This window comes from Quercus robur, chromosome 7 (assembly GCF_932294415.1).
Source record: "Quercus robur chromosome 7, dhQueRobu3.1, whole genome shotgun sequence".
Classification (NCBI taxonomy): domain Eukaryota; kingdom Viridiplantae; phylum Streptophyta; class Magnoliopsida; order Fagales; family Fagaceae; genus Quercus; species Quercus robur.
Genome location: NC_065540.1, coordinates 44,271,532 through 44,295,601, shown reverse-complemented (window position 1 = coordinate 44,295,601; position 24,070 = coordinate 44,271,532). Strand labels below are relative to the sequence as shown.

The following is a 24,070-nucleotide window of genomic DNA, read 5'->3' as shown; positions in this document are numbered from 1 at the left end:
CACATCCGGTATTTTCAGACTATTCTATTTTACCATTCCAAAAAGCTATTTTATCAATTATCTCATACCATTTTACAATATACCCAATATCCCAACTTTTATTTTCCTATTCTACTCATTAAAATAATATATTTACACATTAAAATAATATAATATTGCTACAGTACCATCATATATTTTTAAAAAATAGCTACAGTACCATTAAAATAATAATTTGTGATATAGAAAAGTTGCTATAGTGCCATCCTATATTTGCAATGGCACTATAGCACTATGCCAAAAAAAATTGGCATATCTCATGTTTACCAGTCCAGCTGTGGGCTATTTTTGGGTTGAATTGTAAATTAGAGCTTACACTTGGAATATACTCAATATCCCAACTTTTATTTTCCTATTCTACTCATTAAAATAATATATTTACACATTAAAATAATATAATATTGCTACAGTACCATCATATATTTTTTAAAAATAGCTACAGTACCATTAAAATAATAATTTGTGATATAGAAAAGTTGCTATAGTGCCATCCTATATTTGCGATGGCACTATAGCACTATGCCAAAAAAAATTGGCATATCTCATGTTTACCAGTCTAGCTGTGGGCTATTTTTGGGCTGAATTGTAAATTAGAGCTTACACTTGGCATATCCAAATGTCAGTGCGAATGCTCTTATATATGCTACTTCTAAAGTGTATTTGTAATTTGGTTGAAGTTTAGAAATTTTTTAATACGTTAAATTGAAAATGTTTTATAATTACCTGGGAATGTGATGTCGAATATAGGACTTGTCCCATGAAGGGATTCATAAGTGGATTTTACTACAATTTCATACTCTTATAATGAATTTTTTTACAATTTCATGTCACATGAATGTTATTTCTAATTTTTATTACTCGGGTCCTATATGTGGGAAAATGGGTTTTAAGAGTTATTTTTTGGTTAACTTTCAGCCAAACAAAAGTAGAACTCACATGTCGTTTGAGTAAGTTGGCATTTGCCCATTCTCCGTTGACGAAGAGAATAACTTTATGCATGGTTGGATTAATAGAGGCTGCTTATGGCAATAAGTTTGAACAGGCATTTTTATATTTATATATCACTTAAAAAATTTTAATTTAAGTTTTATTTTGAAATTTTTATTTAAAATTCATTATTCTTACTTTTTAATATTACTTATTTACTTAATGGTGATTGTATTAAATTTATATTAATGCATATTTGTTTTACTTTTCGGATAATCTAAAGCTATTATAACTTTTACAATAAAAAAATTTACAGAATAATGTAGTAATAAATATGATTGGTAGTACTTCTATACGATGATAAATGGGTATTTGATTACTTATTGTGCTTATTGACATATCAGTTTGTACGACTAGTAAAATTTATAACATTCCTAATATTACTTTCTTTTTTTGGTCTTCTTAAGACTAGAGGGAAAAATGTACAACTCGCATTTTTTTTTTTAATTTAAAAAGAAATTGTGAGAGGTTTGAGGACCGAAGTGAGGCAGAACATGAAAACATCTCATACAATACCACCCGCATGAGGGTATTTGCCCTGAAGACTTCATCGACCTGAGGATGTGAGGGAATACATAATAGCGTTTCATGAGAACTCATGGAGAAGAGGAAGGTCCATAAGGGGGGTAAAGACAGTGGGAGGAAGCTTCTTAGAAAGTCATACCTTCCCCCTACGCATTACATACCCTGCAACAACCTTATCAGGTGCATTAATGAGGAAATAACACCTAAACAATGACTTTATAGTTAGCAACTCCTTCTACCACTTTCGGTAGAAATTTGATAGGACAAGTATCTTGAGAAAAGCCCTGAAGCATACAGATGGAGGGCTAGAATGCAAGGAGTAATGATATATAAGGAAAGGGAACCTCTAGATTTAGGGGTTGAACATTTTTCTTCTAGGATAAGAGAGAGAAAAGGTGATAGTGTAGAAGATAGGGCAAAACTTAGAACATTTGTGCATAAGTAATCAATCCTCAATCAAACCCGAGGAGAACATTATTTGTAACAACTTAAGAGAAATTTCTATAACACTTTGAATATTTCGGCCACAAATTAAAACTTGATTTTGAACTATTATTGAACTTTCTTCCACTCTCTTTAGAAATTCTATTGTTTATGCTTAGTTAGAAGGCCAAAGCATCATTGTTCTTAGTGAGCTTGGACTATCGCTTTCTGAATACTTACAGAAATCATTTATTTACCTCCACATTTGGGGACCTCTCTAGTAGGAGGCTTTAGGCCATGACCTAGGTGGCCTAAGCTTAGGGCTTGCCTTGACTTCATGTGTTTACTTACACTACAAGAAAAAGGACTATTGCAGCGGGCCAAAACTGCCGCTAAAGCCCAAAAAAGCACCGCTAAAGGTACATTCGACCTATTGCGGCAGGCCGTCCCGTCAGTGTTGCAGTGCCGCTATAGGTCGATTGCAGCAGTTGTGAAAAACGCCGCTATATATGTACCTTTTAGTGGCGGGTGAAGGTTTATTGCGACAGGCATAAAACCGCTGCCATATGTGTTCAGAATTCGTGGCATTGACTTTTAGCGGTGGGCAAACGACGCCACTATAGGCAATCAATCAAAACAAACTAATTGTACTTTTAGCGGCGGGTAGAAATGCCACTATATGTTTCAACCTTTAGTAACAGGCAATAAACGCCGCTATAGGGATTCATTAAAAACATAAAATGTGCACCTTTAGTGGTGCTTTTTGACCGCCGCTATACGTTTTTTTTTTTTTTTCCTAGTGAGTTTTAAAACCACTATTTGCTAATAAATAAATGGTTCACAAACCTGTTACAAAGAACCTGTAATAGTTTTAGCTCTACTAACAAAATACCATAAATGTAACTAATTAACAACACCACAAATATCTTGAAACTAACGTAATATTAACATAGAAATATATTATCAAATACATAACATTATCTATAACCACCATCTTAAAATTAACAAAAAAAAGATGTGGTCCTTTGAATAAAACAACCGCTCAAATTAATCTAATCCTATAATCAAAGTTCCAAAGTGTTTGAAAAGATCCTTCAACACTTGCAAAAAATGCGGTTGTTCTTCTATAGTTCTTTGTACACAAAAAAGTCCAAGAACTCTAAGATAAAACTTATAAGCTTCTTGGTTGATGAGATGCGGCTGATGATTTGGAGAGAGCTGGAGATTGTTCGATCAAAGGAGCATCCTACATACAAAGTATGATTACTTAATAAGTGCATATAAATGAAATAGAATGACAAGAAAATATTACCAAGGTAAAAAATAGGAACAAGTTAAATGAAGACATGTTTCTTGATCTTTTAGGTTGACCATTATAGTTTGTCTTGATCTTTTATGGGAGGACCACCTCTCTTTGCAACTTCCTAGTTTTGAAATTACAAAGCAGAGGCACAACAAGACAACTGATGGGATCAAATCAAAAGGATTGGTGTTGGGAGGTCCCTTGATATAGAATTCAAAGGATGCAAAGGTGTCACCACATAATTCCATAAACATCTATTAATAACATGGTGCTTCTAGAAATCTTTTTCCTTCACTACCCTTTATCAATGTTACAGATCAATAAATTCATACCATCACAATTCACAAGTAAATACTAATTATTAAATCAATAAATATCTTTCCAGCTAATTACCATAAGTAAATATTAATTATCAACCATACATTTAGCATTCCTTTCCTACTCCATATAAAGTGACACTCAAGTCATTTATCATACCTGATTGCATTGTGTAGAAATTTGTTGCATTTGTTGAAACATGCGAGCCATTCTTTGCTCCATTTCTTCGAATTGACTAATTTTTTCCTTCATTTTGTCAAAACCTACTAGTTTCTCCTCCATAGTAGCCAAGGAAGCCTTCAATTGTGCAAGTTCGTTGTCCCTTGCTTGACTTGATTGTATTTCACTGTCCGTGAGAGTAGTCTTGCTACTTTGACCACTTGGGGTTGGACCAAATCCTACCCCACGAATGCGACCTTTGCGCTCCTTACCCATCACTTTGGCAAACACATCATCTGTTGACCATGCAATACTCCCACTTCTGTCAAATGACTGCAATTGATTCTTAGGGTCAACCAACAATTCCTTCATTTTATCCTGATATTTGAGTTTGAACAAAACAAAAAAAAATTAGAAATCATATAGTTAAAATGACCCTACAACATATATATACATATATATATATATATATATAGGATAGGACAAGCAAGCACCAATAAAACCCAAAACGATGCAAAAATTATTCACACAAAGCTAGTGTCCCCCTCACCACAACCAAAGGCACCAGTGCCAAAATTGTTGGTGCTACTTTGCCACAACAACCAGTAACTCTTAAGAGAAAATTGACATTCTACAAGCAACTCACCACAAGAATCTCTCTCAAAAAAAAAAAAGGAAGTCATATACATCCACTGGATATGCTATAATATAACAAATGAACTAAACATAAAGGCCTCAACTTGGTAAGAATAACATTTCCACAATAAAATGGAGTTTGCTATGTAATCCAACAATCAAATGACCCCACAATAAAAAGAAATGTGTATTGGCTAACATCAAATCGAAATATATCAATTTAAAAATTAAAAGAATCATTCATAACAATTATCATTGATTTAAAGTAGTTACACAAGTGTTCAAACAACCACATGAAATTTCATCTTATGCTTGGTTTTTGTCAGAAAAGACATGCTGGTTATACAATATTTTGCAAGAACTAAGACTTGAATTATTTGAACAAATCTCATCTTTGAGACAACTTTGTAAAGGAAAACTATAATATTGTTTCTTGAATTCCTATTTTGTTTACACCCAACTACAATGCAGAAATTACTCACCATTTTTTCTTTCATTACAGGATTAACTGCAGATCCATCTTTACGAGTACGTAGAATTTGAAATAATACTGCACGCTCTATAGGATGTCCATCCGTTTTTGCCTACATTATGAACAGCATATTTATGTAATTATAAATATTGGTTCCACATAAACTTAGGAGAAGTCAAAATCATTTAAAAAATAGTCATAATACTTATTACCTTTTTTGCAGCGTGCATAACATAGCCACACGAACCACCAGTATGTATGTCATCCTGTTTAGAACGACGATCCTTATTCTTATCTGACTCTATCTACATTCAACAAAATTACATGTTTACATACAGTATACTTTAAGTATCTAAAGCCACTTTTAGCTAAAGCCAGAATGCTCAAAAATATCATTTGGTATAAAAGAATGAGAGGAACTGCATGCTAAAGATAATAAGTTTTGGCTGAGCATCTCTTATCATGGAGTGAAGAGACCCAAGTTTCCCATACTATTTCATTTACAGGAGCATAACATGTCTATACCTTCCATTTGGACTAGAAGCTTAATGGTTGATATAACTGTACTGATTTAATGATGAATACTTTTGATAAATGAAAACTAGACGCTTTTAAGAAAACTAACTCATTTTAAGAAAAATCATTATAGGCCAAAGCAAAAAATCTTAAAAGAAAACTAAAACCTATTAAAAAAATCTCCACACCACACACTTGCCTTTATTTTTGAACCTTGACAAACCAACATTTACTCCAAGATTTCTACCAAATTAAACAAATATGAAATATGAAACACAACTTCTCATATATACCAGTTTCACAAAAGGCCCACATAAAGGTTCTAGCTAATCCTATCTTAAAGCAATCCAATATGTATTCTCTTAATTTCTCAATAATTATTCTACTTTTAGTATGATCAATGATGGAAAAGAGAGAGAAAACAAACATACCACTGCATCATCAGTATACCAATGATCAACAAGTATATCCCAATCTTCTAGTATGCATTTCCTAGGTCGATTGCTCTTCACCCGTGCTTTGTTTCTTGAATGCGGTATATAATGCTTAGCCTTCAGCCTACACTTATGATCTCTCCAAGCCTTCCCAATTTTTTGTAAAGTAAATTTCTTCAGACCCTCATATGCCTTAGGATTATCAGGGACTTGGTATTTTCGCTACAATCAAATAGTTGAGTTATCAAATTATAAATATTTTCATGCTAAAATACTTATGTAAAACTTAGTACAAAATGTCATAATTACAAGTATTATAACTTCTTTAATACCTTTACAAGACGCCAACACTCTTCTTTAAGTTTTTCTGGCATGGCCTTCCAATCAAGGTATTTAATCGGGCACATGTGGGGTTTCCGTGCAATCGTACCCAAGAAACCAGTGAAAGTCCTCGCTCCCTCATCAACCGGCTGATGCATACTATTTAGTGGCAACTCAATTTCTTGGTCATCGAGAAGATCCCAAATTTCTAAGTACTTGTTTGGCCCGCGAGTGACACGTATAGCTGGTTGCACATCTGATCCTAAAAGGAGAAAATATCAACCAATGTCAAACAACAAAACATGCAAAGCTAAGGATGAATCTAAATATTCTATTAAACAAGTGATCATTATATGCTAAAGAATATAAAATATTAGAAACATGCTGACAAACTAATATATTTCAAGAAACAAACAAATAAATTTTGGGACATGGATTGCCCCACCATGTCCATTTAGGTTTGTAGAGAGCAATGTTAGTAAAATTAGTGATCCACATGGACATGGACATGGACATGGACATGGACATGGACTGCCCCACCAGCCCATAATATCATTTTGGGACATGCATAAACATTAGGCATAAACAAGGAATTTGAGAAGGAAAAAACCAAAATAAGGACAATTTATAAGGCCCTTAAAAGCCCAGTCTTGATTTATTTTATCAAGGCTTGCATTGGATTTCAATACTAATGGAGTCTTTGTCACAGCCTTGATCAACGCCCAACCAAAACCACGAACCCACGTCTACTGAATACACGTACAGTGTATGGAAAAAAACACCTTTTTCGTCCACTTATGATTCATGATCATATCTATTTATCAAAATTATCAATTTCGTCCACTTCTTAGCATGGGTGGAATATTATAAATAAATAACCTTCAAATAATTGTGGTTTAGTCTTAACATTGATTCAAGCCAACAAAGAAACAGGTAAATGGGAAAAGGTAGCTTCAAAGTTCATAAACAACTACAATTTACCTAAACTCAGAAGGCAATGCAATAAAGAAATGAACAATAAGACAAACCGCATAACCAACACCGAAGTGCCATACCTTCTGTATGAACAGTAAACTTTTGAGTAAAAAGCTCATACCTTGTGTAGAAGCTTCATGCGTTTCTTGGTCTCCCACTTCATTCGCATCTTGTGAAGAAGCTCTTTCCAATGTTACACTCTTGGGACGTGTGCGCAGATTTGCCTTTCGCCTTGCCATTTCAACTGTCAAAGTCTAAAATAAACAAGCATATAAGCACAATGATAAGTAATGGTACAAGCAATTGCAAATACAACAACTCTAACTACTTTCAACACTAAAACAACACAATTTATTATATAGTCATGCAACTCAACATTAGAATTTAACAAATACAATGTTGTAGGCTTAAGTCAAGATAACAGGTTTAAATACCATAAAAATAATAATAATAATAATTTCAGACCCCAATTAAATAACATGTAATAAAATTACTATAAAGTTCATCATAATAGCAAAAATAATATATACTTAATAAAAAGGAATGTATTTGTCACTTTAACATTCATCCATTCTTTGAAGTTCAATGTAAGTTGTTACAAAACAACTCAGTTAAATAACATGTTAAAGAGACCTTTTTTTTCCTTTTCTTTTTTTTTCCTATTAAGCAATAATGAATTTCGTAAAAGAATGTGCAAGAAGGGGCACAACCTAATCATCATTGGACCCATCATCATTAAACTCATAAACATCATCACTAAGTTCTTCATCATCAATAAAGTCTTGTTCAAGCAATTCATTCTCACTAATCAACGGTGTATCATAAATGATTCCTTCTTCATCAACTCGAGCCCAAGCATGGTTATCATTTGCATCATCACATACATCATCAGTAGTTACATTATAAGGAACATTCTCCATATATGTATCCACTTTATCGTCATCATCATCATCATCATCTAAAGCTTGAACACCAACATCAAACACCTCCCTAGGTTTTGTTCTGACCACCACCACCCAATCTTTATGTCTCACATCCTCCACATAAAACACTTGCGAAACTTGAGATGCTAATACATAAGGTTCGTCAATCAATTGATCACCCATGTGTATTAATCTTGAAAAATTGACAAGGGAAAATTCAAACTCATCTTTTTTGCATCCTGTCTCACTAATAATATCAGCCCATTGACATTTGAATAATACATATCGATACTTGTCAAAGTAGTTCAACTCAATAATATCGATTAGTACATCATAATAAGTAGCACCATCTTCAGTAACAACACAAACTCTACTATTTTGAGTTTTCCTAGTTGCCTCAAAATCTTTGGTGTGAAACTTCAAACCATTTATAACATAACGCTTAAACCGTTTTGCTTTATTATCTGGATATCGAGCAAGCCATCTAACTTTATCAAAGATTTCCTTTTTCTTAGAGGCATCCATTGACATCACCTATTATAGAGAAAAACTTTTATTATAAGTATGTTATTTAAAGTGTTACAACTGAAAATAATGCTATATATATATATATATGCTTTACTTACATATTCCCTAAACCAATTGTAGAATTTCTCTATGTGCTACTTTTGAATAACATTATCAATCACATGAGAAGGGAAACCAGCCTTGATCTTCATTATGTACACAAACGTGTTAGTGTTAAGCTAGAGTATTGCATTGGAATGTCATTAAAGGATACACAAGGACATATCACTTACTCGCGAAATGGGGTGATTTCTTCACAATTGAATAGCACATAACGATATGCTTGGATCCATGAATTTGAATCTAGTGTAATGCTCACCATCGCACCCATGGATTCCTCAACATTCCTTATAGGCCGATTGAATGCAGTTTCAATAGATTTAAAATAGTGTGAACAAAATGTTAAGCATTCCTCTGCTATATACCCTTCTGCAATGGAGCCTTCTAGATAAGTTTTATTATGCATGTAAGACTTAAGTCTTGACAAGTACCTATTGGAAAACCCAAGATCAACAACGGGAAATTGGTAAGTTAAAAAAAAAAAAACAAACAAATAGACCAAGTTCCTATATGTGTTACCTCTCTATAGGATACATCCAACGATAATGAACTAGGCTAGCAACTTTGGCTTCGCTAGCCAAATGCATAATTATACATACCATCATTGTAAAGAAAGATGGAGGAAATATCTTTTCCAACTCACACAATGTTACTGCAATTCTTTTCTCAAGAGCCCCAAGTTCTTCCACATTTAGTACTTTAGAACATATCTCCCTAAAGAAATAAGATAAGTCAATTAAATGCCTACTCACTTCAGGGGGCAAAGATCTACGTATTGCTATTGGAAAAAGTTGCTGCATTAAGATGTGATTAGCATGACTCTTCATCCCACTAATCTTGCGTTCTTTGAGTTTAACATAACGTGAGATGTTTGAAGAATATCCATCTGACACTCTTACATCTTTCAAAACTTGCAAAAAACCATCCTTTTCACTAGCATTCATATGGTAACAAGCATGTGGCATACATGTCTGATCATTCCCAACCTTTTTCAAGTGAAGTTCACTTCTTATACCCATATTCTTTAAGTCTTGGCATGCCTTCAAGTTATCATTTGTCTTGCCATCCAAGTTCAACAATGTGCCAATTATATTATCGACTACATTCTTCTCAATATGCATCATGTCAAGATTATAACGCAACACATGATACTCCCAATAAGGCAAGATGAAAAATATACTTCTCTTCTTCCACACAATTAAGGCTTCCTCCCCTCTTTTTCTTTTATTTGTCAAATTAATTTTTTTCTTCCCAAACGCATGATCGACTACAGCATCCGTTTGTAATATGATTTCCCCTTCGGATACTGTAATAGGAGCTGATCTTATATCAACATTCCCATCAAATGATTTTTTTTGCTTACGGAATCTATGATCACTATCCAAGAATCGCTTATGTCCAATGTAACTAAATTTCCTTCCATATCTTAACCAACAAGACTGATTATCATAGTTACAAGAGAGACATGCAAGAGAACCCTTGGTACTCCAACCTAAGATATCACCATATGCAGGAAAATCATTTATGGTCCACAATAATGCAGCATGCATTTGAAATGATTTTTTAGAAGACATATCAAACGTTTCTACTCTTAACATCTTATAACTCAAATTCTTCTACTAGGGGTTGTAAGTACACATCAATATCGTTCCCGAGTGAAGTTGGACCTGGAATCAATAATGATAGCATGAAATAAGACCTTTTCATGCACATCCATGGAAAGAGATTGTATGGGATCAAAATGACAGGTCATGTACTATGAGTAATACTCATATTTCCATACGGGTTGAATCCATCGGCTGCTAATCTAAGCCTCTCATTACGAGGCTCGGATGAGAACTCTATGTACTTAAAGTCAAATGACTTCCAAGCTTTAGAATCAGCAGGATGCCTTATTAACCCGTCATTCATACGACCATTGGCATGCCACTTCATATGATTGGCTATTTCAGGAGACATAAATAGTCGTTGCAATCTTAGCTTTAAGAGGAACCATCGTAAGATCTTTGCAGCTTTCTTTTTTCTTTTCTTGGAGGAAGCATTAGTACTTTGTTGACCTTTAGACTCATTAATTTCCCATCTTGAAAGGTTACAATTTGGACAAGTTCAAAGTTGGCATTCTCCTTCCAATATAAAACACAATATTTAGGACATGCATAAATCTTCTTAGCTTCATAATAATCTTTTGGCAACTTAGAATTTAAAAGAAGAAAATCAAGCAAAAATTGCAGCAACATGGTAAATGATTTGTTAGTCCAACCATTAAGACACTTCATGTGGTACAAATGCACAATAGCTGACAATTTGCTAAAATACTTACAACCCTCATAACAAAGTTGATTAACATCTTCAAGCAATTTCATAAACTTAAGTGCATTTTCATTAGGACCTTCTGCAGGACCTTCGGTAGGTTGTTGCACACTAGAAACTTCTTCCATTGGCTCAAATACCATATCTTGTATGGGGAACATGTTATATAACATGTCACGAAGATCGGTATACTCTATTAAGTTTTCTTGGACATAACTAGAGGGAATTTCAGTAGAAGTCTTTGCAAACGATGATTCACCATTAAAAACACAAGGGTTATAACCCTACAAATCCCTTTTGACACTAAGTGAGCATGTACAATATCTATAGGTCACGTATTTGTATGCACACATTTTTTACACGAACATGAAATTGTTCCATCCGGATATGCATGGTTAGATGCAAAATTCAGAAACTGTTGAACTCCATCTAAATATTCTCGCGACCTTCTATTAGTAATTTTCATCCAACTCTTATCCATTGCTATAAAGTAATTTGCAAGAAATACCTATAATGTGATTTTATGAAAACACAAACCAAGAGTGAACATACATTTCATTTACACAATTTCACTTTAATTTAAGAAACAAATCATCTTTAATCATTCACTTTTAAATATGTTCCTAATCAAACAATGAATTTAAATGCATAGAGAAGTTATCAATACATTTGGTAACTATAACATCATTACTAGCAATATTCTTTAAAAATGGACATCTCTTTAAATATGCAATTCCATTTTAGCATTCCACATGTATGAAAAAGATAGAGAGAAGTCCTTAAAATGAATTAATCAAATAAAAACAACTCAACAACAATCATCCAATATTACACAAAACAGTCAACGCTCCTAATATCAACTAAAACCACCTTATTACTCCATGCAAGCCACCTGCTTGCCCCAATTCAACAACCCACCACAAACACACACAGAGAGAGAGAGAGAGAGATAGTACCTTAAGTCTTTCACCAACTTCACTTGCTTTGATCACACGAATTTATAGTGCCTCTTCTTTTTGCAATCTGCCAACAAGAAAAGAATATATATAAACCTAAGTTAATTTTCAAACAAAACTCACTTCAAAGCAATTCAGCTGAGAGTGAGTCACAAAGAAAGCATATCTAGAAACAACACACAAGTTTGTGTTGTGCAAGATGAAATATAAAACAGCTTCAACTACAAACTCTTGAGTTTGTATTTCTTTCAATTTCTAATAATGAACTAAATGTTACAGATTATGCAAAGAGATTCAACATGGATCGACAGATTCATAACTGGTAAGAAGTTTTTATTTTATAACCAGAGAAAAATAAAATTAAGGACAATTATAATATTGTTGTGTCATGATATGCAGAGGACTCTAGAAGTCATCACCATAATTGTGAGTGCAACACAACTGTTCTACACGGTTGCTATCCATGCTGGGGTTGGAAGTGTTTCATGAAGACCAAGACCCTATGGTGGAAGAGTTTAAGCTACAGTGCTTGTGTTGATTCTTTTTATAAGTGTGTATATCCGTGATGATTGTAGAGTAGTTCTGTGAGTGATTTTCTTTTTTACCATGACTTGTATTAGAACCCTATTTGTTTTCACTTGTGTGTATGTTTGTTTCTAGATAATAATAATAATAATGAATACTCATTCCATCATATTTCTTTCTATATATTTCAAAAGTGAGAGAAGAGTGAAATACTATTATTTAAGGAGGTATTGGTAAAATACAAATAAAAAATCAACTGTATAATTGTAAAGTCATATATTTGTGCCTTTTTTTAATATTATAAAATTCATTGATATATTATAAAACAACAACATTTTGATTAACTTCTTTTAAGTGTTTGTTTGTTTTTCACTTGCCTTAAGCCCTTAAGTATTATTATTTTTAAAAAATTATTTAGTTACAGTTTTTTAAAAGTGTTGTACCTCATGATGTTAACTAAAGTTTTCCACACGATAACATTGACCAATGGATTGCAAATAATGTTGAATTTTCCAATGACAATTAAAATTGTTGTACCTAATAAATTGTATCTTTTTTTTTTTTTCAAGAATGCATTCAATTTATCTTTTCATGTAATTTGCTTAATTATTTTTCATTATTACATTGAATAATTTTCTGATTTAAAAAAATTTTATTTATTTTTATTTAAATTAATGTGTGCATGTATTTCATTAATTAATTAGATAGATCATATTCAATGCACTTACATTTTTTTTTTCTAATAAATAATAATTTTTTTTATATTCTTACATAAAAGGTATTAGTTTTGATTTATTATTTTGAAAATTAAAAAAAGAATTTGAACCTTCTATCACACAAGAATAGCACAAAAGACTATAATGGGTGTTTGAAAGAGTAATTTTTGTCAAGAGATATATGTTTAGATGAGTTTTTTTTTTTTTGATTGACTTATTTTACTTCAAAAATAGATCATACCAAAAATATGAAGTTTTTAAAAATATTTCACTCATCTAGCATTCAAATTTATTTTGTATAATCTTGAATATTTTTACATAAATTTGCAATAAAAATTTGATTGGTTATCAAACAATAGACTAATATCTTATTCAACATCTCCCTCCTACACAATTATTTTTCTTTTAAAATTTAATTAAATAATTATTAATAATTTAAAATTCCCCATACCATATTATAATTTTTCTTTTAATAATATATCTAGTGTCAAAAAATTTATCATAAGTTTATTCACAAGGATTGAATTAGCTATAGTTATGAGTTCATCTTCAATACAAGTTTATCATTTTATTGTGAAAAATTTTATATCACTAGCCATTTTTATTTTTTATTTGAATAAATCTCAGTAACTTACAATGAGGTTTGAGTTAATACCAATCAAATTTAAAACATTTCAAATGAACCAATTTAATTTCGGTAGAAAGAAACTCCTTCACTTCCCCTTTCAATTAAATGCACACTACATACCTGTTTCTTTTGAAAATTATAGATTGATGGATCAACAATTCCTCTATGAGTTCATGGACAAAAGCTCCTTTCTTAGTGTCTGTAAATAAATAAATATTGCCAACTCTCTCTTTTTTTCTTTCTTTCATTTTTTTTTTTTTCAAAATTTTATTTGGGATACTGAGTTTGTGGTTTGCAATGATTGAGGGAAGACAGACTCAGGGAGATTGAAGCTTCAACTTTACCTATTTTGGCCGGGGACTAAAGTCACTAAACCCAAGGAGAAAAAGCCACCGGCCCCTAATTTATCAAACCCTTCTTCAATATCTAAGAGGTACAAAATACAAATAGTCAATTTGTTCATTCTTTGTTGTTGTTTGGTAATGGGTTTTTGATAATCAAACTAGATGGTGGTTTGTTTCTTTTCATTTGAACTGTTTACTGGTTGAGATTTTTACTAAGCCACACCATTTTTGTAATTTATGATTTGGCTTTTGGTGAGTAATTTAAATATGTTACATGAGGATGTGATTAAGAAAATTAGTTGAATTGGGTACTATTTAGACCCTAAGGCAAAGACAGGTTGAGTAAATAATCATGTTTTGTTGGGCAGGTAGAAAGATCAATGACGAAGAAGCTTAATCAATAAATCAAGCTCCTCTATGCCACATGTAATCGGAGCACAAACTCATGTATCTATATGGATTGGGTCACATTCAAAGCGCCAATGGAGGCAAAACTTTTGTGGGATTTGAAGTGCAAAGAGCCCAAGAGTAATTATATATTTTATTTTGAATCCATAGTGTTTGATAAAATGTTTGACAGAAAATTTATAATTTTTATTTGGTTGTATGATGTAGCAGCCTATATAATTGACATGAGTGAAACAAATTAAACTAGCTACAGGTAAGAAAGTTGTTATTATTTTTAGGTGAATAATTTTCTTTTACCTATTGAGGGATTAAGTATTATTTGGTAGCAAAGTTTTAAAATAATCACCACAATCTACACATATCTATGTCCTACTAAATGATAGAAACTCAATTGTTAAAAATTAGCACACAAAAATAAAAAATAAAATAAAAAAAAATAAAAAAACAATAGAACAGCAAAGGTACAAATTAAGAACTAAGTGGGCAGAAAAAATTATGTGGTGTCTCCATTATTTGAAGGTTAGCCTAAAATCTATATAAACTCAAGTATTAAAAAATTGTTAAATATATTATACAGGTACACCTTTGTTAAAAAATTGTTAAATATGTTGAATCATGTCTACCTCAACCATCATTGAAACTACTTGCTTTATTTATTTATTTATTTATTGGTCAAGTATCAAGTACAGCTGTCCGCAAGAGCCTTGACAATATCAAAGTGTGTTTGTTGCTTTGCCTAGACATGAATCACTATGCAACCTTAGCACTACTATAGTTAAAATATTATTGAAGATGCTTCATAAGATCAATGCCTTAGTTAGACATTTCATATGACAAGGGATAGGTTGAAGGAGTTTGATATGCATAATGTATGCTTGCAATTAATTGGTTTACAATCAACTGATGGTTTGCAACAAAATATGCCTACATTATCCTAAGTTTCTACTATAATTGTAGGTAATTTTAGCAATGAAAATATCCACAATTTATGTTATAATATATGTACAAAAATTTCAAAAACCATTTTACATAAAAGTTTATAGCATTATCCGTGCAACGCGCGGGCAACCTTCTAGTTACTTAAATTGCCAAGGCACATAAGAAAATAACCAATGCTATACCAAGAAATTATTTTTTGTAAGTAGCTGACCAGTTCTTATGGTTTTGCCTGTATTCTCTTCTTTGGCTCTCCTTTCCTCCTATTCTTTCTTGAGAACTTTCTGAAATAAAAGAATATTGGTTAAGTCTCTGTATAATGCTGAAAAGTAATAATATAGAACTCCACCTTAAAAGATCTTAATAGCAATTCTGCATTAAACCCTTTGACAATAACATTGTCATTATAAAGGATATCAAGTTAGGCAGAAAGCAGAAATACATTAAAAAGATGAAAGGATGAGGAAAAAAAGAGGGGGGTGGGGTGATGTCCTTTTCTATGAATTGTGCACTAACACTTAAAATGCCAAATCAGTTCATCACGAGCCTTGTAGGTATATGGTATTGTCCAGTTCTCTCCACAGGAAGAAACTGGGTTCAAATATCCACATTCCCTACTTGTTGGAAGCAAACCAATTCTATAGTTTCTCCCACATTTGAATATTAAGGCATCACAATCAGATATTCATGTTGGGGTTTTAATCTCTCTGACCCAATCATTTCTTCTACCATACAAAAATAGGACCAATATTCAATTAAATAAAAAAGGGTTCAGATATCCTATTGGAATTTTATTTGTTCCATTTTTTGTCTGTAGCATTTGGAAGAGCAAAAAATTACTCAACAATTTCTTCATGAAAGAATAAGAAAAACAAGTTGCTTTCAGTTTTTAAAATCATATAATTAATCAATGAGTTACGAGGAAACAAAAAAAAGTTTATAACAAAAAACATGTCAAATCAAACTTCAAATAACCAAATGTGATTGTGTTGTGTAGTGTGTTCACTGCATTTCCTCGCTTCGCTAGTGCCTGTAAAAAGGAAAGAGAGAGAGACTTATATTATAAAAAATATATATGGTGTAAATACTCCCAGATAAACTATACTAAACTGAAAAAATAATACATACAAAATTACCAAAATTCCAATAACAAAAAACCAAAACAATCTTCTACATCTTATTCCAAAGACCCATATAAACTTAAAATAATTTTGCCCCAGAAAACTAAACCCAATTTCTTTATAACCCAAAAAAAAAAAAAAAAAAAAAAAAGCCAAATCATCAAACATGTCAGCTACATAAGAAAACAAATTAATAACAACCAAATAACTGAACAAACAACAAAGATTCTGTAATCTTCTACTTAGAGCATTAGCAGAAAACCATACACACTAACAGGAAAAAAAAAAAAAAAAAGAACTGCTATAAATTATATAAGCTCTAACTTCCCCCAGTCTAGTAAAAGAGAATGCTCGTTCCACTAAATGAGTCCTTATAAACTCTCATGATTGAAGTCAGTCCAGAAACCTTACAGCTACAATACTCTCTAAATATGCTCTAATTACTCCAAAAGGCATACTTTAAAATTATCCAAGAAATTCCTCATCATGTAATAATTCTATTGCTAATACTTTCGGGTTCAGATGTAAAGCAGGCTGCTTTTACATTATCATTCATGTAGATATTTCATGCATATTTTTACAATACAAACATGAAACCAACACATATATTAGAAGTATTAAAGTATTACTTAGCCTAGGTGGAGCCTAGCAAAAATTATTTGATAAAATAATGAAAATTAACCATGGGTCACAGTGTCAGTGGAGCCCAGAAGTATTCAAGAAAAACTTAGCCTCGAGGTCTAAGTCTTACTTTTATCATGACAAATATGGACCTAACATGAACTAGAAATTTTGGAGGTTTTCAATTATCTTAAATATGCAAGGATATTGGTTGATTTACTGAATTGGTGTCTAAACTAGCCACAACGTAGGAACATTCATCATTAATAATGGTCAAGTGACTGAGTTTAACTGAAATTTTGGTCATTAAGAACTGGGACAATAAGCTTATACTTCTCAAAATTGTAGTTCACAAGGTTAACTGGCTTATGAAACACTCTAGAATTTAAGTTGACAGGAACCTTAAAATTTTAAGAACCAAAGATCAAATCAAAACTAAGGCTACAAAACAGAGCACCCATGTTCACTTGTTGTTAGCTTTTACACAACTGAGTTGACAATCTTATGACAAAATCAAACTCATTATATGCTACACTAGTATTTTGAGCATTCAAATGCAATGGACAACCCCACATACTTATACCAAGTAATGCTACCATCGTAGCCATGAGTCTCACAGTAACAGCCATTGTCCCCAACAGAAAATTTTACCGACTCCCTGAAAACCAAAGATTTAATCTTCAGCCCCGCTAAAAAGAATTGTGAAAACTTAACAATAAAAATAATACAAATATTATGTGTTTTTCAGGAGAAAATTAAAATAAAAGAATTTTAACACATGGGATTCTTAAAAATATCAAAAGATACCTAATCTTAAAAGTTGACCTATAATTTATCCCAAAAAAAAAAAAAAAAAACGTTGACCTATAATTTGTGAAATTGGTAACAGAGTTATCCAGTTTAAAATTAGGTAGTTACAGTGTATCCTCTCCATATACAAATCTCACGTAGCAGTCTGTAGTACACTGTTTTATCCCGAAAAAGAAAATCTAATATGTTGATGGGTACATACTAAAAAACAAGTGACCCCTACTTTTATTTATTTCCTAGGAATACAGTTTCACAAGGAAATTTCTTTTCTCAAGAAAAAAAAAAAAAGATAAGAAATTTACACCTGAAGAGATACCTCTTCTTAACATGAAATAGCTCATTATATGCTACACTAGTATTTTGAGTATTCAAATGCAATGGACAACCCCACATACCTATACCAATCAAACTCATTATAAACTCATTGTATTTTATACAATGAATTAACGAAATTTTATCTTTTAGAAATCCATGAAAACAGAAGTTATGTCACTTATAGAACATGAAAAATGTTTTGTATGAAACAAAGGGAAAATGATCAGAGACTTCATCACAAATTCTTTCCTAACTGCCATATGTGCAAGAAGAGCAAACAAACAATAAGGCAATGCAACTCAACCACCAAATACCATGGGGTGGGGGCAATTATTGTGACTCACCCCCTGAGTGTGGCCATAGGGGCACTCCCACTAGGAAATGTTGAATTGAGCCATAACTACTATGGTTTGAGATGACCATAAGCCTCACTCTAGCATCTCGAGAGAGCTAGTAATCAAGGGTTCCTCAATAAGGATACCCATATTCCTCCCAAGGTACTCTCTGGACTCGAACTAGGGACCACAAATCTGATTCACAGATTGCAACCATCAGGCCACCCCCTCTCAAGGCGTTAAATCCATCCCATACCACATCGTATCTGTGAGTGTTATACTTTTTCTGGCTAATTATTAATTACGTGACTGAATTTGCATTCCAAGCTCAGAAGAAGAATCCAGTGATGTAAACGACGAGATGTCCTTTTCTCGAGAAAAAGTAGTTCCAAGAAAATGCAATCCTTAAACACATATAAAAAAGGATTGTACAGGGACTAAGAGCCTGCACATCCAATATTTTATACATACCATAATTCATAAACCTGAATAAGTGCTGACCACATTGTTATATTCAAAAACATTTTTTTTGATTGCATATTTCAAAAAAAGGTTAATTAAGTTTGTTAAGAAATATTTTGCTTCATGTGAAGAATAATAGTACTTAAAAAAAGATAAAAGTTTAAAAATTAGTTCTCAAGGGTCCAATAACCTTTTTCCTTTTTTTTTTTTTGGAAAAATGCTTGTTTATTATTATTTTTCCCACAAATCAGTGAAATAATTTTAAAATCTTGGTTTTATTTTAGTATCTTGAGAACCATGTATAATATTTTAAATCTAATAGAGTTTAATCAACTTAATTGGTAGACCGAAATTAATAGTAGTTTTTGAGAAGGTTTGTGGCCTGTGTTTTGACAAAAGTCGTCTTAACTTGTGAAATTTACAAAGCAAATAACTTGTAACTAGAGGAAAATGGGGGTTATAAAAAATTATATATTAGCTGAAAGATGATAAATTTTGAACGCAAGAGGATTTTGCCATTTTAGGTGTATGTGTGACAGACGGTGTGAGGAAATTGATTGCAAACTCAAAAAAAAGAAAAAAAAAAGTGATGATAATCCAATCAGACTGTTTTACTGCAATAATATTTTACATACATACATTATATTCATAGATGGCGTTGGGTACTTCCAACCATGCCTAAATAAGCTAAATTTTATTCTCGAAATTTATTAGTAAAAAAAAAAAAAACAAACTGACACACATTCTTTCTTTTTTTATAGCTAAACTTCAATGTCATTCATATGAAAAAGAGGATACTGCAGCTTGGGAGTCTACCACAGAAGCAGAGAGGATAACCTCAGGTAGATTCTCCTTGTTAAAACACAAAGGTAATGCAGAATTTAAAGCTAACTTTGCAGCATTATGTGCTGCAATATTACAAGACCTACGGACCCAAACAAAAGAGCAACTGAGGAAAACTGAAACAGAGTTGTACTGACACACATTCTAGATGCAACAGCTCTGGGCTCGGCTATATATATATATATATTTTTTAGTACCTTCCATATAAGAGTCAACAAATACCAATTGCACCTGATGCAATTGGTATGGATGGTCAAGATTTAACGATGAAAATAAGAAGTAAAATTGATGGCAAGAAAAAAAAGAAACAAATAAATGTGAGGGACTTGGGTGTTCTCCATGGTACAATTGCATTTAGCAATTCCACCTGATCCAAACTCGTCACAAAGGCTCCTACTATAAGGAAAATAAGTGGTGAGAAAAGAACAATGAGAGCGGTCCAGCCTGGAGAATTGGTTATGATTATCAATGAATTAAAATAGCAGTAATAGAGGAATAGAGAGAATCCGGCTAAAGTCCAACCAACGAACTCGCTTGGTGGAACGAGGACAACCATTACTGCCATTGAGGACAAAAATATCATGGAATTAGAAATCATGAACAACCAAAAAGGGTATGTTTGCTTAAAAATGGCTGACCCTGCTCCATGTGGTGCTGTGATATTCAATTTGTACAGATCATCTGGGTTACTGATTTCGGTCTGACAACAGGAAACTAGTGGGTTCAACCCATGACTAATTATATTGCATCTTTAATCATCACATTTCTAAAGGTAATGCATGCTGTGCCTTTCTCATTTCAACTCAAGATTTCCTTGAAGAAAAACATTAAGTATCATAGCCATCAGAGTTGTAAAATATTAACTTAAAAAGCATCTATGCTTCTAAGGAAATAGCACAAAGCATAAAAGGCAATATTCAAAAGCATACCTGATGGCAGATCTCACAAGTTATATCTCCTTTCTCATTACACCAATGCTGGACGCACTTTCTATGCGCATACGGAGGAAAAAAATTGAAGCCATTAATATACCAGTAAACCAAAATAGCAAAGAGAACTAATAACAAATTCACTGCAAATAAATAAAAAAAGAAAAACAAAACATTAGAAAAAAGAATGAGCATTGTTATTCTCGGAGCACTTTTTTTAAGTAACTCATTCCCTAAAATTTTTTTAGTAGCATCCATGGCTTAATAAAGTATCTTAGTGTCTGTTTCTTACTTCTTATTATTATTTTTTTGTAAGTGATAAAAATTTCACTATAGTACCAATGGAATTGACTTGCTAGCTCTAACAATAGCGTTCCATAGAAAAGACTCCAATCCCTCCGCCCCCAAAGAAAAAAACATGATAATGAATAGCCATTGTTTTGACTTAATCATTATAGTTTGGCATAAATTCTCATAATGACAAGCTAGCAGAAATTAGTATAAGGACAAACAAGAAATTCAATTGGTAGTGGAGGTTTGAGAGAATTTACTGCGTTTCATTAGTGGAGAAGATTAAATTTGAATAACAAAATTTTATTCAAAAGTTGAGTCATAAATCCAAAAAAGAAAAACCCAAGATTCAGAGAGAAGAGAATAAAGTTAATCTAAATCAAATTATTCACTGTGAAATTTAAACAAACACATAGAGGACAAACACAAAGATGTCAATAACAATGAACCAAGACAAAACCTTCAAACCCACATACCCATACCAATCAAACTCATTACAAACTAATTGTATTTTATACAATGAGTTAACTTCAATTGGAATTCCTAGAACACCAGGTTGAACCATAGAGACATAAAACCCAGTCCCTACATTTGTATGGCTTAATTAGGGGAAAAGTAACCCCAGTTCAATCTTAATAGATTCTTTGTTAGTAACAATACGATATTTAAGTTCACTATTGAAATGAACAAGAAATCCACATTATAGAATTTCCATGCGTACATCACTTTCCTCTAAAATAAAGATAGTATACACTGTTTGACTCAAAATTGAAACAAAGCTGATATAAGATCAGTCATTATCATCCACATAAGAATTTCCAAAGAAACCCAACTAAGTTCTATGTCTATAACTTTGAAGAAATGGTCAAATGCAGATACCCAGAAACCAAAACATCTAAAAAAAGCAATCTTTAACACAAATTGAAGCAATAAATGTACAAACAAAAATAAAAACAAAAAGCCATACCTGGAACTTTGCGAGCCAAGTTGGACAAAACAGAGTGGTCGAATTCAAAGCTCAAAGGAATGTTGATCGGAAAGGTCGATCAAGGTCTAGAGGGAGAGAGAGAGATCGAACCTAGATTAGAGAGATCTCGGTAAGGGTTTTTGATGAGGAGCAAGCCGCCTCCAGTGGTGGCGGTGCCGGTTTGAGGTGATGCGATCAGGTAGCTCAAGCCATGGGTTTCTGTCAAGAGAGTTCGGATGAAAGAAATGGGTCGGGCTAGACCTGACCCATTTTTTTTTTGGACCTAACTAGGCTCGATTTTTGGGTGGTGGTGGTGGTGGCTGTGGTTGTGGGTGGTGGTGGCTGTGGCTGTGGCTGTGGGTTTGTGGGTAGTGGTAGAGATGAGACAATGAAGAGATTTTCGAAGTGTGAGAGAGAGAGTGTGTGTGAGGGGGGGAGACTCATGAAATGGCTAAAAAAGAAAGGCGCTAAAAATGAAGAGGGACAAAAAAAAACAGAGGGAAAATTTAAGACTAGGTGGGGGATTTAAGGGTCTATTGCGGCGCTGTAGTACGCTGCAATATAATAGTTCGCCAATGGATCTCATGTACAGCGGCTGGCCAAAAACATACTGCAGCAGATGATATATAGTGGTAGTTTTTGCACCCGCCACAATAGCTCGTTTTTCTGTGATACTCGAAATTATTAAGAAGTAAATAAGAAATTGACTCCAAAAATCCTACTAAAACTTGAGTGAAAGTAGTGAGGAAGACATGATCTAGCATTGGAAAGATTATAAAGAATTTGTAGGTTTATATGACATTGGTCACAATTTTGTGATAAGGGAAGACTAACCCAAGTGAGCCTCTCAATGTGGCATGGACGTCGCAGGCTGGGCATGGTGCAATATTTAAATTATTTTTATTCTTTCCGAACAACTTTTACTTTTTCCCTTTCGAAATAGTATGAAAATTATCCTTCAATAGTTACATCTATTCTAAACTACTATGAATAGTTCTCTGTGAATCACTTTTATCTTCATATTTTTGTGCATATGAGTCATTTAGAAAGAGAGAAACATAATTCTATTAGCTGCATGTACATACAGCTTGGGGTGCCTATTCTGTTTATTGAAGTATATATCTTGGGAAACAAATGTCCAAAGAAAAAACTAAAGCACCATTGTGCCAATGTAATATTTCTTAAAAGATGTAGTGTTAAACACTAGTCTTCTTTCCATTAAGTTTCTTTAGATTTGTAAGCTTTTTGTTAACTTTATGTTACGTATGATTTGATATTTATTTTATAGAATCATAAATAATAAAAATAAAAATTCATTAAAAGAATTAATAAAATAAAATAAATATATTATTTTTATTAATAATTGGGTTGATTTGACCAAGTCAATGCCTACGATATTATCTTAGTAAGGGTTTTCACTTTTCACCTTTAGTCTTTCCTCGTGTGAAGTAACACTCCTCCCAATATTTCTCTATATATGGGTCCGTTTAAATTGAACATATTTTTGTTGAAATTGAAAACTGAAACTGAAAACACTGTAGCGAAATAATTTTTAAATGTGTAAATAGTACCATGGGACCCATTTTTAATGAAAAAGTTCCTGAAAAGTGTAATTTGTGGGACCCGTAAACAGTGCACGGATGCACTGTTCACAGTTGACTTGTCAACCATTGCGAGCTGAACAAAAAAAAAAAGAGAGAGAGAAAATGCAGAACAAAAACGCAAACGCCACAATCATTTGAATCCAAATAGGTACTATATATCTTTCTGTAGTATATTTCTCTATATATCTTTCTGTAGTAGTCAGAGAAAAAAAAAAGTAAAAGAAGAAGAAGAAGAAGAAGAAGAAGAAGAAAAAGAGATACACTGATAGGAAATTAGAGAAACAGAAAACA

The 24,070-nt window shown here is 32.6% G+C and overlaps 1 protein-coding gene and 1 long non-coding RNA gene across 17 annotated transcripts; one reads left to right on the top strand and one right to left on the bottom strand.

The window, feature by feature from the left end:
* Window positions 1-2,897: 2,897 nt before the first annotated feature.
* LOC126693581 (uncharacterized) lies at window positions 2,898-22,647 on the bottom strand. Of its 16 annotated transcripts, none has more exons than XM_050389599.1 (13): window positions 22,176-22,646; window positions 20,918-20,978; window positions 17,801-17,881; window positions 16,457-16,511; window positions 15,696-15,765; window positions 11,925-11,991; window positions 7,230-7,362; window positions 6,145-6,395; window positions 5,810-6,034; window positions 5,075-5,167; window positions 4,873-4,974; window positions 3,755-4,132; window positions 2,898-3,220 (listed from the first exon to the last, which is right to left on the bottom strand). In XM_050389599.1, the coding sequence occupies exons 7-13, from the start codon at window positions 7,345-7,347 to the stop codon at window positions 3,146-3,148; spliced, it is 1,242 nt and encodes a 413-aa protein (XP_050245556.1). In that variant the 5' UTR covers window positions 7,348-7,362; window positions 11,925-11,991; window positions 15,696-15,765; window positions 16,457-16,511; window positions 17,801-17,881; window positions 20,918-20,978; window positions 22,176-22,646; the 3' UTR covers window positions 2,898-3,145. The 16 variants fall into 16 exon arrangements, with proteins under 16 accessions (XP_050245556.1, XP_050245558.1, XP_050245552.1 ...); XM_050389601.1 differs by having other exon boundaries at window positions 15,696-15,761; XM_050389595.1 differs by having other exon boundaries at window positions 17,807-17,881.
* LOC126693583 (uncharacterized) lies at window positions 13,922-14,707 on the top strand. The gene is made up of 2 exons (XR_007645432.1): window positions 13,922-14,226; window positions 14,506-14,707. It is a non-coding gene; the product is annotated as an uncharacterized LOC126693583 (long non-coding RNA).
* Window positions 22,648-24,070: the final 1,423 nt, after the last annotated feature.

Coding starts and splice junctions, on each gene's coding strand:
- LOC126693581 (XM_050389596.1), bottom strand. CDS start 7,347: ATGGCAAGGCGAAAGGCAAATCTGCGCACACGTCCCAAGAGTGTAACA. Junction 4,975..5,074: donor TTATGCACGCTGCAAAAAAG/GTAATAAGTATT, acceptor TTCATAATGTAG/GCAAAAACGGATGGACATCC. Junction 4,133..4,872: donor CTGTAATGAAAGAAAAAATG/GTGAGTAATTTC, acceptor CTCAAATATCAG/GATAAAATGAAGGAATTGTT.